Source organism: Oncorhynchus tshawytscha, linkage group LG16, assembly GCF_018296145.1.
Source record: "Oncorhynchus tshawytscha isolate Ot180627B linkage group LG16, Otsh_v2.0, whole genome shotgun sequence".
Taxonomy (NCBI): domain Eukaryota; kingdom Metazoa; phylum Chordata; class Actinopteri; order Salmoniformes; family Salmonidae; genus Oncorhynchus; species Oncorhynchus tshawytscha.
Genome location: NC_056444.1, coordinates 86,641,387 through 86,658,886, shown reverse-complemented (window position 1 = coordinate 86,658,886; position 17,500 = coordinate 86,641,387). Strand labels below are relative to the sequence as shown.

General features: G+C 47.6%; 1 protein-coding gene across 1 annotated transcript in view; it reads right to left on the bottom strand.

Annotated features, from left to right (window-relative positions):
- Window positions 1–17,500, bottom strand: part of abcd1 (ATP-binding cassette, sub-family D (ALD), member 1) — a 28,467-nt gene that overhangs the window by 8,301 nt on the left and 2,666 nt on the right. Inside the window, exons 4-9 of the mRNA XM_042299960.1 lie at window positions 9,431–9,613; window positions 9,095–9,226; window positions 6,198–6,378; window positions 3,337–3,479; window positions 2,658–2,829; window positions 738–832 (exon numbers count right to left, since the gene is read on the bottom strand). Of these exons, the coding sequence (XP_042155894.1) occupies window positions 738–832; window positions 2,658–2,829; window positions 3,337–3,479; window positions 6,198–6,378; window positions 9,095–9,226; window positions 9,431–9,613 (906 nt within the window). The remainder of the gene's footprint in view (window positions 1–737; window positions 833–2,657; window positions 2,830–3,336; window positions 3,480–6,197; window positions 6,379–9,094; window positions 9,227–9,430; window positions 9,614–17,500) is intronic.

The following is a 17,500-nucleotide window of genomic DNA, read 5'->3' as shown; positions in this document are numbered from 1 at the left end:
CGTGTCTAAGTTATGTCTGAAACGTTGTTCCCCCTGTTGCATTGTTCTGTATGTTGGGATCTCGTTTCCCCGACCACAGATTAAGGCTGCTGCCAGCTGGACTAGAAAGCACCTTCAGAAAGAAAAAAAAAAGGAAAAATATGCTTCATCTGATCCGGGAAGTTGGCCCTTAGTGGCTCCTATGGTAAGAGCGTGGTTGTTGGTTCAATTCCCACAGGGGTCATACTGTAAATGTACTGTTAAATGCTTTGGATTTAAAAAGAAAGTATCTGCTAAACAGCATTTATTTTATGATGTGAAGAGTTGGGCTGTGTTTGTTTATCGGTCTGTTTAGCCGCCACTTTGCTAAATGCTCCTTCTCATTCGTGTTCCGATTACCCTGCCTGCTCACTACTCCCATGCATCAGGTTCCCCACATAGGCCGCCATTGGGCCGCCTCTCGCCGCCATTGGGCCGCCTCTCGCCGCCATTGGGCCGCCTCTCGCCGCCATTGGGCCGCCTCTCGCCGCCATTGGGCCGCCGCAAAGTTAAAAACTTGTATGACTGACATTTTGCCGACAGGTAGCCAACCAGAGGCGGCGCTGCCGACAGGTAGCCAACCAGAGGCGGCGCTGCCGACAGGTAGCCTACCAGAGGCGGCGCTGCCGACAGGTAACTGAAGCTGGTTAGTTTTAGGAACAAGCTAGATCTGCTCTGGGTTTAAGTTGTGTTGATGGAGTCGAGGGTGTCTGTGTCACCTTGATGTTGAGGCTGGATACTACAACGTCTCCTGTCGGTGTGATGATGGGAAGATTCTCACAGCTGATGCCCTTCTCCACGTCTATCACCTGACCTGCACACACACACAGGGACAGTTCAGGACCCAGAACACACACCAAAATCACACAGTACCAGTATCCCCATTTCTAGCAATACCATTGTAACAAGATGGTGCAATACCATTAGATGACCGACCCAAAGAGGAGTCAGGTGAACAGACACCATCGGGTGAACACAGACAGACACCATCGGGTGAACACAGACAGACACCATCGGGTGAACACAGCACTGAACCTGTGGATCTTCTGTGTAGTGTTTTTGTAATAACGGTATTTATTTGGTATCTTTTCATTTTGATCAGTGAATTCAGTGTCCTGAAGGGGGGGGGGTCCCCGCTGGAAAAGTTTAAATAACATGTTTCCATCAAGTTATATAGAGAGAAATGTATTCATAAAAAGGCAGCTGTGATGTAACCCGGAAGGTCCAGTACCATTTGATCAAATCCGACCGATAATTTGTTCGTTCAACATAGTGGGATCTTTGTGTCGGTAAAGTGACGAGATCCTGAGGCCCATAGTTGTGTAATTAATCTACTGTCATCACCAAGTTTCAGCATGATAATGCACAGCCCCATGTCGCAAGGACCTGGACACAATTCCTGGAAGCTGAAAATGTCCCAGTTCTTCCATGGCCTGCATACTCACCAGACATGTCACCCATTGAGCATGTTCGGGATGCTCTGGATCGACACGTACGACAGTGTGTTCCAGTTCCCGCCAATATCCAGAAACATCCCACAACCATGGAAGAGGAGTGGGACAACATTCCACAGGCCACAATCACCAGCCTGATCCGCACCAGATACTGACTGGTTCTCTGATCCACACCCTTCACCTTTGAGGCATCTGTGACCAACAGATTCATATCTGTATTCCCAGTCATGTGAAATCCATAGATTAGGGACTAACGAATATATTTCAATTAACTGATTTCCTTATATGAACTTTAACTATTTTTGTTCAGTAGAACCATCATACTTGGAGTCACGTGACGATATGGTGTCTGGTCCTCCCACTATGACTCAGGAAACCATGCCGTTCATTAGGCTACAGATGAAATAACTTTTGATTAATTTCACAGGGTGGTGAAAGTCCACAGTGATCTTGATGCTCCTTTACAATAAATACTGATGCTCTTATTCTGGTCGACCGATAAAAATATCATCCATAATGATCTCATCATGTAGACGAGCCTACCTGCAGAGCCTCCTCTGCTCTACGAGCGGTTGGTTTGCGCGCACGTGCCAAGACCTGAGTAGGCACATTTGCTATGTAACGGTTTGTTGAAAAGGCGACGGAAAAACACATGGAATTTTACGTTTTTTTAAATTATTTTTTTATTTCGGGTACATGAACACTTAAGCGGAAAAAAAAATCCACTGTGTGCATTACATCGTCTCTCACCGATTTAAAAAAGAAACATCTGCAAGAAGTCCATTTGGTAGAAACACCACCAGTGGGGAAATATACATTCTAGAATATTCACATGAAATATACATTCTAGAATATTCACATGAAATATACATTCTAGAATATTCACATGAAATATACATTCTAGAATATTCACATGAAAATCTGTCACCAGTTGGATGGAAACCTAAGTAGTGTCTTAAAAAAATGTTAAGAAACCAATAAATACAGTTGCTCAATAAAATTGTATTTTTCAAATTCTTTCTCAAAACATTTGTATATTGTCCCATACAATAATCTGTCATCTGCATTTAATAAAAAACAAAAATAATGTACAAAAACAAATACCACTGCAGTTACACTTTGAATACCATTGGTTAATAACAAAATAGCCTAGTGATTGGTTGAATTCCTTGTCAGTCAGTTTACCTCGTATCATGATTGGTCCCTCCACCCTCATGCCGTGCTGCACCAGCTGTGTTCCTCCCCCCGTCTGCTCATCTCCTCCCTCCGCAGAGCGACGGAACACACCCGCACGCACGTCCTCGAACACAGTGAACATCTCGTGCACGCGGGCTGTGTAGCCAGCCAGCTCAGTCACCTGGACCGGGTCAAAGGTTATCCAGTAAAATCAGGGCAGGTGGTAGTGTTTATTATACATTCAGGTCCATGATAGAGCAGTGGTTTCCCCAAAGACTCACTAGTTGTTAGTCTACTTTATCATGGTTCAAAATGAAAGGAAATTAAACATCAGTCCCTGTAACTAATCCCCAGGTTGTGGCAGTAAATGACAAAGTGTTCAGTCAACTGACCTGGTAAAACGAGTTAAAAAAGTACTGCACTGTAAAGGGAATGGGGCGACACTTGGAACGCAATCAATCAATGAGAAGTCGGGAGCCTCAACTCCTTGATGGTGCTCATGATCCTCGACAGTGAGGGGTTAGTGTCTAGGGGCCGGTTCTATAGCCTCACCTTGTATGAGCTCATGATCCTCTTGACAGTGAGGGGTTAGTGTCTAGGGGCCGGTTCTATAGCCTCACCTTGTATGAGCTCATTAACCTCTCGACAGTGAGGGGTTAGTGTCTAGGAGCCGGTTCTATAGCCTCACCTCCTTATAAGAGCTCATGATCCTCTCGACGGCGTCTGCGGCGGAGTTGAGGAGGTTCCGAGCGGTGGAGAAGGCCTGAGCCCTCTCACTCACTAGGTCCTCCTCTTTCAAATTCATGGCCAACTGCTTCACATCCTCAGAGTCTGAAAGCATACAGAAGATACATAGCCCATACATAAACACTTCATAGCCCATACATAAACACTTCATAGCCCATACATAAACACTTCATAGCCCATACATAAACACTTCATAGCCCATACATAAACACATTTGTAAGCCTGCTCCTTCGGGGACACGGTCAAACGCTTCCCCAGCCTCCGTCTGATGGATCATTACTGTTAATCCAAAGTCCATAGGACGTCGGAGCCCGTTTCATATGTGGGGGGGTTGCTGTAGGTTTAGTACTGTAAATCTATCATTCCTGTAAACAGAGACATATAGCTGGACACACGAGACGAGCCTACCAACACACACACACACACAGGGAGCTTTTGAGGGCAACAAGGCTCCAGTTTGGAGTGTCCACAGCAGTGTCCATATTTCAAAGCTACATGAACCTTGCTAGCTGGCATCACAGGGGTCCAGTAGTATCTGGATGGATGACAGCGATTACAAGCTGGACACTGGAAGAGCATAACTCTCAGCAGAGGAAAGTGCTGAGGCGCTTTGTGGAAGCAGGGCTGCGACCGCAGAGTGAGAAGTTGGTCACCCAGTGTTGAGTTCCTGGGGCTCTACGTTGACATGGATGGCGTGCGACCGACCCAGGATAAGGCTCCATTATGGAGACAGTGTCAGTGGTTTTTTGTTGCGTCTCAACTTAAACAGCTTCCTACCTGATAAAGCGACAGTGTTGGAGTCCTTGCATCACCTACTGGGCCAGACAGCTCCCTGGAGTTGGACTGACGCTCACCTGGAACTGCTGCAAGCAGATGGGCTCCTAGCCCACTATGATGATAGAAAACCCCTGTTACTGGTCTGTGAAGAGTCTTCATATGGGTGTTCCTGTTCCCAAGAAAGCTAAGGTAACTGAGCTAAACGACTACCCCCCGTAGCACTCACATCCGTCATCATGAAGTGCTTTGAGAGACTAGTCAAGGACCATATCACCTCCACCCTACCTGACACCCTTGACCCACTCCAATTTGCTTACCGCCCAAATAGGTCCACAGACGATGCAATCTCAACCACACTGCACACTGCCCTAACCCATCTGGACAAGAGGAATACCTATGTGAGAATGCTGTTCATCGACTACAGCTCGGCATTCAACACCATAGTACCCTCAAGCTCGTCATCAAGCTCGAGACCCTGGGTCTCGACCCCGCCCTGTGCAACTGGGTACTGGACTTCCTGACGGGCCGCCCCCAGGTGGTGAGGGTAGGCAACAACATCTCCTCCCCGCTGATCCTCAACACTGGGGCCCCACAAGGGTGCGTTCTGAGCCCTCTCCTGTACTCCCTGTTCACCCACGACTGCGTGGCCATGCACGCCTCCAACTCAATCATCAAGTTTGCGGACGACACAACAGTGGTAGGCTTGATTACCAACAACGACGAGACGGCCTACAGGGAGGAGGTGAGGGCCCTCGGAGTGTGGTGTCAGGAAAATAACCTCACACTCAACGTCAACAAAACTAAGGAGATGATTGTGGACTTCAGGAAACAGCAGAGGGAACACCCCCATCCACATCGATGGAACAGTAGTGGAGAGGGTAGCAAGTTTTAAGTTCCTCGGCATACACATCACAGACAAACTGAATTGGTCCACTCACACAGACAGCATCGTGAGGAAGGCGCAGGCGCCTCTTCAACCTCAGGAGGCTGAAGAAATTCGGCTTGTCACCAAAAGCACTCACAAACTTCTACAGATGCACAATCGAGAGCATCCTGGCGGGCTGTATCACCGCCTGGTATGGCAACTGCACCGCCCTCAACCGTAAGGCTCTCAGAGGGTAGTGAGGTCTGCACAACGCATCACCGGGGCAAACTACCTGCCCTCCAGGACACCTACACCACCCGATGCTACAGGAAGGCCATAAAGATCATCAAGGACATCAACCACCCGAGCCACTGCCTGTTCACCCCGCTGTCATCCAGAAGGCGAGGTCAGTACAGGTGCATCAAAGCTGGGACCGAGAGACTGAAAAACAGCTTCTATCTCAAGGCCATCAGACTGTTAAACAGCCACCACTAACATTGAGTGGCTACTGCCAACACACTGTCAATGACACTGACTCTACTCCAGCCACTTTAATCATGGGAATTGATGGGAAATGATGTAAATATATCACTAGCCACTTTAAACATACCTTATATAATGTTACTTACCCTACATTGTTCATCTCATATGCATACGTTGATACTGTACTCTATATCATCGACTGCATCCTTATGTAATACATGTATCACTAGCCACTTTAACTATGCCACTTGGTTTACATACTTATCTCATATGTATATACTGTACTCGATATCATCTACTGTATCTTGCCTATGCTGCTCTGTACCATCACTCATTCATATATCCTTATGTACATATTCTTTATCCTTACACTGTGTGGAGGACGGGTTGATTGTAAAGGTATCAAACAATTGGAAACCATGTATTTTACACAGTCCCCTTAATTCCATTCTATCCATTACAGTTAAACCCATCCTCCAATTTAAAAGTCCTCCACTGGATCACAGACTAGAAGGTGTAAGGTAAGCAACTAGATTCAGCCGCGGGACGGTTTTTGAAGGAGCGGCTGGTCGGGGAGCCAGAACAGGGTCATGAAAATACATCATTTAAACTACTAGTGGAACATTAGTAAAACAGCCATTTTACAGCGCCCGGGGAACCCCCGTGACTGGTCTTACCATATCGGGAGTACCCTGTGGCGGTGATGATTGGTACAGCCACCATGACGAGTCCCGAGGCACTCCACAGGTATTTCATCAGGAACTGCTCTAGCATCACGTACCACAGACGCTTAAACAGGATCAGGTTGATCTGGGACGACAAGGAGTGGTAGGACCGCTGCAGCTGGGACATCTCCACCTAGTGGCCGGAGGACATATTCACATGTAATATTATGAAAACAAGGCCTAAATAATCAGAATATTGTAATTTAGCAGACACTTCCATCCCAAGCGACTTACAGCTCAATGAGTGAGTGCATAATCTTTAGTATGTTATCAAATCCCTGGGGGAAATTGAACCCACAACTAGTGTCGGTAAAACAGTCACCACAACAGCCCACCGGCGGTCACGAGTCATGAAGGCAGTTAAATTCCACGTGAATGTTTAGGTCACGGTAATTAGACTTCTCCAAGCTGACGAGCCTACCAAACTTGCTACCGGCCTGGTACTCAGGGCTCTATTGTCCCGCTTACCACTGACATCAATGCAAATGTATTCTAAAATCTAATCAAACGCTTCATGAGATCCCATGAGCTCATGTTGGGAAACATTAAGGCTATGCAATTGAGGGAGAAAACAGAGTGATGGCCTCTACTAAATAGAGGAGGATCCCATCAGCTTTCTATAGGCCAGGCCTACTATATTTATTTCTCAACTTTCCTAAAATTAAGCACATTGCTTCTCTTTACAACAGGAGTATAGACTACCTGGCTGGCATGAAAATGAATCAGGGGAAAAGCATCCTCCATTTGCTATTTAAGTGCAAAGATAACATGAGTTTCTTCCTGCTGACCCTGTTACGATACAGGTGACATGATAATGGTCCATCCAAAATCATTTAGTATATGTAAAAGACAAGATTTAAATCAAGAATAGTCTGATGGGTTACAATATTAGCCTATCATTGGTCAATTATATATTATCACTTGTGAATGATGCCCAGCATAAGAAACAATGCCTTTTTCCCCCTAATCATAGTCGCACACATCATGTAGCCTAGCCAATAGGCCTATACGTTTTAAATAAAGTTTGTATCACAACTAAAGTTCCCAAATAACTTAAAATGAAGCACATTAATCCACTTTACAAGGGGTGTAGAGCCTAACTAGCGTACATATCGTACGCAGAGAGTGAGTTTCCAGTTGAAACGGTGAAAATTAACTTCCTAATAAAAGCATTTTTATTTTTATTTATTTAACCAGGAAGGGTTCATTGACATTTGAAATGGCTTTTTCAAGAGCGTCCTGGCCAAGATAGAAAGCGCCAACTCAAATTCAGCATTTCAGTTCAGTCATATTCAGCAGAGTAATTCATTAACATTCAGACTTAGCCTTCCAAAACTTTATAGGGGTCATTCAGGTTATCAGTGGTAGACAAAATGTTCAGCCTTGGACTCCCTGAGAAGAAAAGAACACTGGTTTCATAACTTCCTAAAAACCAGCCAATCAGCATCAGAACATGATTTCCTTGCTTTAGTCCAGGCTAGATTACGGTCGTGAACAATACAAGACAGCTCAGAAGAAAACCATGGCTTATCCCTCCGTTTAACTCTGAACCTGTGGAATGGGGCATGTCTGTTTACTATTTGGAAAAAGCATGTCAAGAATAAACTCTTCCTCCATTCAAGAATAAACATTAAAATAAAAATGTAATCCAAAACGCCTGCTCATTAAAACTCCATTTCTTTTATGAATAAAGTGTGTGTTTGTCTTAGGAACCGTAGTATTTCTAACAGCAACAGCACAATGGTCACTTAAATCATTACAAAAAACACCAACAGCAGAATATTTGTGGAACATTTGTCAAAATCAAATCAATCAGGGTCAATTTCTCTGGAATGTTTGAGATTTGGGCGAGTTAATCAACTGGGTAAGGTTCATAGAATTACAAAACATTCATAAAATCAGACACCGGCTTTAACCAACACCAGTTGAGATGTTGACCAATGTTGTTGACCAAGATCATTTGTTGACCAAGATCAGATGTTGACCAAGATCATTTCACTGTAAATAAATGTAGACATAAGGTGCATCAGAGAAGAACATCACCGAGAGCAGAGGGAGGGAGGGGGTCTATAACAGCCAATCACAGATACAGAGGGGAGGGGGGTCTATAACAGCCAATCACAGATACAGAGGGGGGTCTATAACAGCCAATCACAGATAGAGACCCCCCTCCCTCTGCTCTCTCTGTGATTGGCTGTTATAGACCCCCCCCTCTGCTCTCTCTGATTATCTGTGATTGGCTGTTTGGCTGTTATAGACCCCCTCCCTCTGCTCTCTAACAGCCAATCACAGATACAGAGAGCAGAGGGGGGTCTATAACAGCCAACCCCCCCCCAATGCAACATCTGGAATGCTTGACAGAGTCTCCTTTCTTCCATTATTTCTTCCAGCGGAACACTATGAGAGGCATCAGTCTGATCACACCTGCAGAATCCCAGAGCCACTATGAAAGGCAGAGATAGTCAGATTTTATTTAACTAGGCAAGTCAGTTAAGAACAAATTCTTATTTACAATGACGGCCTACACCCGGCCAAACCCGGACGACACTGGGAATTGTGTGCCGCCCTATGGGACTCCCAATCACGGCCCGTTGTGATACAGCCTGGATTCTAACCAGGGTGTCTGTAGTGACGCCGCTGGCACGGAGATGCAGGGCCTTAGACCTCTGTGCCACCGGGGAGACTGATTACGCCTGGCAGTCTTTTTCCTTTTCACCTGACATAATATCTCTGAACTTTGAGCATTCTGACATTGACAGACCGGTCAACGGTCATGTTTACCTTGTGTCCTCCGTAGAAGACAGTATATTCACTAGGTGTGTCTGCATTTGCCCAGGTGTGACAGTTACCTTGTGTCCTCCGTAGAAGGCGATCTCCTCCGAGTTGGCGATGATGCGCGAGTGCATGTACCTCAACTCTCCTTTCCTCCGGGCTTCTTCCACCACTAGCTTACCAAACCGCGGCGAGAACATCCTCAGAACCTTCGTGATAAAAAATATTTGCATCAAAAAACCCAACCAAAGTAATAACACAAAGTGGGTGAGAGAACACACTGTACTACCATCTGTGGAAATCATTTAAAACTTATTTTGTTTTGTCAAAACAAAATGCTGAAAAATCCCAATAAACCAAATATTTAAAAAAAAAAAAGGTATTTAGACTAAAATAAAAAAAGCACGAGACACCTTGGCGGTGATTGCCACGACCACGCCGGCGATGACGGAGGGCCAGGTGGTGTTGGCTCCTTTAGACTCCGCTGTCCTGAGGAGGGTATAACAGGTCACCACCACGTCCAGACATGGCTTGGTCAGGTTGGAGTACAGGTGGGCCACAGATCCAGCAAACATCACCATGTCTTCTGTCAGAGACTGGAGGAGAAGAATATGACATTGTTCATTATATTGGTGAGAGCAGAACAATTTTGTATTTTGTTTATAACTCAACCCCTTGAGAAAGACTAGAGGGACAGACAGACACGAGACACGGGCCAGCTTCAGCCATAAGCTGAAGGGGCACCAGGCTGCTAGGAACTCAGGTCAGGGTGTCAACTTACTGTTGAGAGTTAGAATACAAAACGTTCAAGTATTTTTATTTATTTTGTATCTAAGTTTGCTCCAGGTGTGTTAATGATATCAATGAGTGACTAACAAAATAAAAAATATATAAAAAAATTTAAGGGGGCTCCCTGATTAGGTCAGGGTTTCCGTTAGGAACTGTCGTGGTCTCATCTGTTGAGAGTTCGAAAAGCAAAATACACAAGGTACAAGCTCTACATTTGGTTGTACGTCAGCAGTTTCTCTTGCCATGTCAGTCACTAGCTCGCTCGGTGTCCGTCCAATTAGCTTGCCATGTCAGTCACTAGCTCGCTAGGTGTCCGTCCAATTAGCTTGCCATGTCAGTCACTAGCTCGCTAGGTGTCCGTCCAATTAGCTTGCCATGTCAGTCACTAGCTCGCTCGGTGTCCGTCCAATTAGCTTGCCATGTCAGTCACTAGCTAGCTAGGTGTCCGTCCAATTAGCTTGCCATGTCAGTCACTAGCTAGCTAGGTGTCCGTCCAATTAGCTTGCCATGTCAGTCACTAGCTCGCTCGGTGTCCGTCCAATTAGCTTGCCATGTCAGTCACTAGCTAGCTAGGTGTCCGTCCAATTAGCTTGCCATGTCAGTCACTAGCTAGCTAGCTAGGTGTCCGTCCAATTAGCTTGCCATGTCAGTCACTAGCTCGCTCGGTGTCCGTCCAATTAGCTTGCCATGTCAGTCACTAGCTAGCTCGGTGTCCGTCCAATTAGCTTGCCATGTCAGTCACTAGCTAGCTCGGTGTCCGTCCAATTAGCTTGCCATGTCAGTCACTAGCTAGCTCGGTGTCCGTCCAATTAGCTTGCCATGTCAGTCACTAGCTAGCTCGGTGTCCGTCCAATTAGCTTGCCATGTCAGTCACTAGCTCGCTCGGTGTCCGTCCAATTAGCTTGCCATGTCAGTCACTAGCTCGCCGGTGTCCGTCCAATTAGCTTGCCATGTCAGTCACTAGCTCGCTCGGTGTCCGTCCAATTAGCTTGCCATGTCAGTCACTAGCTAGCTCGGTGTCCGTCCAATTAGCTTGCCATGTCAGTCACTAGCTCGCTAGGTGTCCGTCCAATTAGCTTGCCATGTCAGTCACTAGCTCGCTCGGTGTCCGTCCAATTAGCTTGCCATGTCAGTCACTAGCTCGCTCGGTGTCCGTCCAATTAGCTTGCCATGTCAGTCACTAGCTAGCTCGGTGTCCGTCCAATTAGCTTGCCATGTCAGTCACTAGCTAGCTCGGTGTCCGTCCAATTAGCTTGCCATGTCAGTCACTAGCTAGCTCGGTGTCCGTCCAATTAGCTTGCCATGTCAGTCACTAGCTAGCTCGGTGTCCGTCCAATTAGCTTGCCATGTCAGTCACTAGCTAGCTCGGTGTCCGTCCAATTAGCTTGCCATGTCAGTCACTAGCTAGCTAGGTGTCCGTCCAATTAGCTTGCCATGTCAGTCACTAGCTAGCTAGGTGTCCGTCCAATTAGCTTGCCATGTCAGTCACTAGCTAGCTAGGTGTCCGTCCAATTAGCTTGCCATGTCAGTCACTAGCTAGCTAGGTGTCCGTCCAATTAGCTTGCCATGTCAGTCACTAGCTAGCTAGGTGTCCGTCCAATTAGCTTGCCATGTCAGTCACTAGCTAGCTAGGTGTCCGTCCAATTAGCTTGCCATGTCAGTCACTAGCTAGCTAGCTGTCCGTCCAATTAGCTTGCCATGTCAGTCACTAGCTAGCTAGCTGTCCGTCCAATTAGCTTGCCATGTCAGTCACTAGCTAGCTAGCTGTCCGTCCAATTAGCTTGCCATGTCAGTCACTAGCTAGCTAGCTGTCCGTCCAATTAGCTTGCCATGTCAGTCACTAGCTAGCTAGCTGTCCGTCCAATTAGCTTGCCATGTCAGTCACTAGCTAGCTAGCTGTCCGTCCAATTAGCTTGCCATGTCAGTCACTAGCTAGCTAGCTGTCCGTCCAATTAGCTTGCCATGTCAGTCACTAGCTAGCTAGCTGTCCGTCCAATTAGCTTGCCATGTCAGTCACTAGCTAGCTAGGTGTCCGTCCAATTAGCTTGCCATGTCAGTCACTAGCTAGCTAGGTGTCCGTCCAATTAGCTTGCCATGTCAGTCACTAGCTAGCTAGGTGTCCGTCCAATTAGCTTGCCATGTCAGTCACTAGCTCGCTAGGTGTCCGTCCAATTAGCTTGCCATGTCAGTCACTAGCTCGCTAGCTGTCCGTCCAATTAGCTTGCCATGTCAGTCACTAGCTCGCTCGGTGTCCGTCCAATTAGCTTGCCATGTCAGTCACTAGCTCGCTCGGTGTCCGTCCAATTAGCTTGCCATGTCAGTCACTAGCTCGCTCGGTGTCCGTCCAATTAGCTTGCCATGTCAGTCACTAGCTCGCTCGGTGTCCGTCCAATTAGCTTGCCATGTCAGTCACTAGCTCGCTCGGTGTCCGTCCAATTAGCTTGCCATGTCAGTCACTAGCTCGCTCGGTGTCCGTCCAATTAGCTTGCCATGTCAGTCACTAGCTCGCTCGGTGTCCGTCCAATTAGCTTGCCATGTCAGTCACTAGCTAGCTAGCTAGGTGTCCGTCCAATTAGCTTGCCATGTCAGTCACTAGCTAGCTAGCTAGGTGTCCGTCCAATTAGCTTGCCATGTCAGTCACTAGCTAGCTAGCTAGGTGTCCGTCCAATTAGCTTGCCATGTCAGTCACTAGCTAGCTAGCTGTCCGTCCAATTAGCTTGCCATGTCAGTCACTAGCTAGCTAGCTAGGTGTCCGTCCAATTAGCTTGCCATGTCAGTCACTAGCTAGCTAGCTAGCTGTCCGTCCAATTAGCTTGCCATGTCAGTCACTAGCTAGCTAGCTAGGTGTCCGTCCAATTAGCTTGCCATGTGTCACTAGCTAGCTAGGTGTCCGTCCAATTAGCTTGCCATGTCAGTCACTAGCTAGCTAGCTGTCCGTCCAATTAGCTTGCCATGTCAGTCACTAGCTAGCTAGGTGTCCGTCCAATTAGCTTGCCATGTCAGTCACTAGCTAGCTAGCTAGGTGTCCGTCCAATTAGCTTGCCATGTCAGTCACTAGCTAGCTAGCTAGCTGTCCGTCCAATTAGCTTGCCATGTCAGTCACTAGCTAGCTAGCTAGGTGTCCGTCCAATTAGCTTGCCATGTCAGTCACTAGCTAGCTAGCTAGGTGTCCGTCCAATTAGCTTGCCATGTCAGTCACTAGCTAGCTAGCTAGGTGTCCGTCCAATTAGCTTGCCATGTCAGTCACTAGCTAGCTAGCTAGGTGTCCGTCCAATTAGCTTGCCATGTCAGTCACTAGCTAGCTAGCTAGGTGTCCGTCCAATTAGCTTGCCATGTCAGTCACTAGCTAGCTAGCTAGGTGTCCGTCCAATTAGCTTGCCATGTCAGTCACTAGCTAGCTAGCTAGGTGTCCGTCCAATTAGCTTGCCATGTCAGTCACTAGCTAGCTAGCTAGGTGTCCGTCCAATTAGCTTGCCATGTCAGTCACTAGCTAGCTAGCTAGGTGTCCGTCCAATTAGCTTGCCATGTCAGTCACTAGCTAGCTAGCTAGGTGTCCGTCCAATTAGCTTGCCATGTCAGTCACTAGCTAGCTAGCTAGGTGTCCGTCCAATTAGCTTGCCATGTCAGTCACTAGCTAGCTAGCTAGGTGTCCGTCCAATTAGCTTGCCATGTCAGTCACTAGCTAGCTAGCTAGGTGTCCGTCCAATTAGCTTGCCATGTCAGTCACTAGCTAGCTAGCTAGGTGTCCGTCCAATTAGCTTGCCATGTCAGTCACTAGCTAGCTAGCTAGGTGTCCGTCCAATTAGCTTGCCATGTCAGTCACTAGCTAGCTAGCTAGGTGTCCGTCCAATTAGCTTGCCATGTCAGTCACTAGCTAGCTAGCTAGGTGTCCGTCCAATTAGCTTGCCATGTCAGTCACTAGCTAGCTAGGTGTCCGTCCAATTAGCTTGCCATGTCAGTCACTAGCTAGCTAGGTGTCCGTCCAATTAGCTTGCCATGTCAGTCACTAGCTAGCTAGGTGTCCGTCCAATTAGCTTGCCATGTCAGTCACTAGCTAGCTAGGTGTCCGTCCAATTAGCTTGCCATGTCAGTCACTAGCTAGCTAGGTGTCCGTCCAATTAGCTTGCCATGTCAGTCACTAGCTAGCTAGGTGTCCGTCCAATTAGCTTGCCATGTCAGTCACTAGCTAGCTAGGTGTCCGTCCAATTAGCTTGCCATGTCAGTCACTAGCTAGCTCGGTGTCCGTCCAATTAGCTTGCCATGTCAGTCACTAGCTAGCTCGGTGTCCGTCCAATTAGCTTGCCATGTCAGTCACTAGCTAGCTAGGTGTCCGTCCAATTAGCTTGCCATGTCAGTCACTAGCTAGCTAGGTGTCCGTCCAATTAGCTTGCCATGTCAGTCACTAGCTAGCTAGGTGTCCGTCCAATTAGCTTGCCATGTCAGTCACTAGCTAGCTAGGTGTCCGTCCAATTAGCTTGCCATGTCAGTCACTAGCTAGCTAGCTGTCCGTCCAATTAGCTTGCCATGTCAGTCACTAGCTAGCTAGCTGTCCGTCCAATTAGCTTGCCATGTCAGTCACTAGCTAGCTAGCTGTCCGTCCAATTAGCTTGCCATGTCAGTCACTAGCTAGCTAGCTGTCCGTCCAATTAGCTTGCCATGTCAGTCACTAGCTAGCTAGCTGTCCGTCCAATTAGCTTGCCATGTCAGTCACTAGCTAGCTAGGTGTCCGTCCAATTAGCTTGCCATGTCAGTCACTAGCTAGCTAGGTGTCCGTCCAATTAGCTTGCCATGTCAGTCACTAGCTAGCTAGGTGTCCGTCCAATTAGCTTGCCATGTCAGTCACTAGCTAGCTAGGTGTCCGTCCAATTAGCTTGCCATGTCAGTCACTAGCTAGCTAGGTGTCCGTCCAATTAGCTTGCCATGTCAGTCACTAGCTCGCTAGGTGTCCGTCCAATTAGCTTGCCATGTCAGTCACTAGCTCGCTAGGTGTCCGTCCAATTAGCTTGCCATGTCAGTCACTAGCTAGCTCGGTGTCCGTCCAATTAGCTTGCCATGTCAGTCACTAGCTCGCTCGGTGTCCGTCCAATTAGCTTGCCATGTCAGTCACTAGCTCGCTCGGTGTCCGTCCAATTAGCTTGCCATGTCAGTCACTAGCTCTAGCTCGGTGTCCGTCCAATTAGCTTGCCATGTCAGTCACTAGCTCAGCTCGGTGTCCGTCCAATTAGCTTGCCATGTCAGTCACTAGCTAGCTCGGTGTCCGTCCAATTAGCTTGCCATGTCAGTCACTAGCTAGCTAGCTAGGTGTCCGTCCAATTAGCTTGCCATGTCAGTCACTAGCTAGCTAGCTAGGTGTCCGTCCAATTAGCTTGCCATGTCAGTCACTAGCTAGCTAGGTGTCCGTCCAATTAGCTTGCCATGTCAGTCACTAGCTAGCTAGCTAGGTGTCCGTCCAATTAGCTTGCCATGTCAGTCACTAGCTAGCTAGCTAGGTGTCCGTCCAATTAGCTTGCCATGTCAGTCACTAGCTAGCTAGCTAGGTGTCCGTCCAATTAGCTTGCCATGTCAGTCACTAGCTAGCTAGCTAGGTGTCCGTCCAATTAGCTTGCCATGTCAGTCACTAGCTAGCTAGGTGTCCGTCCAATTAGCTTGCCATGTCAGTCACTAGCTAGCTAGCTGTCCGTCCAATTAGCTTGCCATGTCAGTCACTAGCTAGCTAGGTGTCCGTCCAATTAGCTTGCCATGTCAGTCACTAGCTAGCTAGCTAGGTGTCCGTCCAATTAGCTTGCCATGTCAGTCACTAGCTAGCTAGGTGTCCGTCCAATTAGCTTGCCATGTCAGTCACTAGCTAGCTAGCTAGGTGTCCGTCCAATTAGCTTGCCATGTCAGTCACTAGCTAGCTAGCTAGGTGTCCATGTCAGTCAATTAGGTGTCCGTCCAATTAGCTTGCCATGTCAGTCACTAGCTAGCTAGCTAGGTGTCCGTCCAATTAGCTTGCCATGTCAGTCACTAGCTAGCTAGCTAGGTGTCCGTCCAATTAGCTTGCCATGTCAGTCACTAGCTAGCTAGCTAGGTGTCCGTCCAATTAGCTTGCCATGTCAGTCACTAGCTAGCTAGCTAGGTGTCCGTCCAATTAGCTTGCCATGTCAGTCACTAGCTAGCTAGCTAGGTGTCCGTCCAATTAGCTTGCCATGTCAGTCACTAGCTAGCTAGCTAGGTGTCCGTCCAATTAGCTTGCCATGTCAGTCACTAGCTAGCTAGCTAGGTGTCCGTCCAATTAGCTTGCCATGTCAGTCACTAGCTAGCTAGCTAGGTGTCCGTCCAATTAGCTTGCCATGTCAGTCACTAGCTAGCTAGCTAGGTGTCCGTCCAATTAGCTTGCCATGTCAGTCACTAGCTAGCTAGCTAGGTGTCCGTCCAATTAGCTTGCCATGTCAGTCACTAGCTAGCTAGCTAGGTGTCCGTCCAATTAGCTTGCCATGTCAGTCACTAGCTAGCTAGCTAGGTGTCCGTCCAATTAGCTTGCCATGTCAGTCACTAGCTAGCTAGCTAGGTGTCCGTCCAATTAGCTTGCCATGTCAGTCACTAGCTAGCTAGCTAGGTGTCCGTCCAATTAGCTTGCCATGTCAGTCACTAGCTAGCTAGCTAGGTGTCCGTCCAATTAGCTTGCCATGTCAGTCACTAGCTAGCTAGCTAGGTGTCCGTCCAATTAGCTTGCCATGTCAGTCACTAGCTAGCTAGCTAGGTGTCCGTCCAATTAGCTTGCCATGTCAGTCACTAGCTAGCTAGCTAGGTGTCCGTCCAATTAGCTTGCCATGTCAGTCACTAGCTAGCTAGCTAGGTGTCCGTCCAATTAGCTTGCCATGTCAGTCAGCTAGCTAGCTAGGTGTCCGTCCAATTAGCTTGCCATGTCAGTCAATTAGCTTGCCATGTCAGTCACTAGCTAGCTAGGTGTCCGTCCAATTAGCTTGCCATGTCAGTCACTAGCTAGCTAGGTGTCCGTCCAATTAGCTTGCCATGTCAGTCACTAGCTAGCTAGGTGTCCGTCCAATTAGCTTGCCATGTCAGTCACTAGCTAGCTAGGTGTCCGTCCAATTAGCTTGCCATGTCACTAGCTCAATTAGCTTGCCATGTCAGTCACTAGCTAGGTGTCCGTCCAATTAGCTTGCCATGTCAGTCACTAGCTAGCTAGGTGTCCGTCCAATTAGCTTGCCATGTCAGTCACTAGCTAGCTAGGTGTCCGTCCAATTAGCTTGCCATGTCAGTCACTAGCTAGCTAGGTGTCCGTCCAATTAGCTTGCCATGTCAGTCACTAGCTAGCTAGGTGTCCGTCCAATTAGCTTGCCATGTCAGTCACTAGCTAGCTAGGTGTCCGTCCAATTAGCTTGCCATGTCAGTCACTAGCTAGCTAGGTGTCCGTCCAATTAGCTTGCCATGTCAGTCACTAGCTAGCTAGGTGTCCGTCCAATTAGCTTGCCATGTGTCCAATTAGCTTGCCATGTCAGTCACTAGCTAGCTAGGTGTCCGTCCAATTAGCTTGCCATGTCAGTCACTAGCTAGCTAGGTGTCCGTCCAATTAGCTTGCCATGTCAGTCACTAGCTAGCTAGGTGTCCGTCCAATTAGCTTGCCATGTCAGTCACTAGCTAGCTAGGTGTCCGTCCACCAGCTAAAAAATAAGTTACTAGCTAGCTAGGTG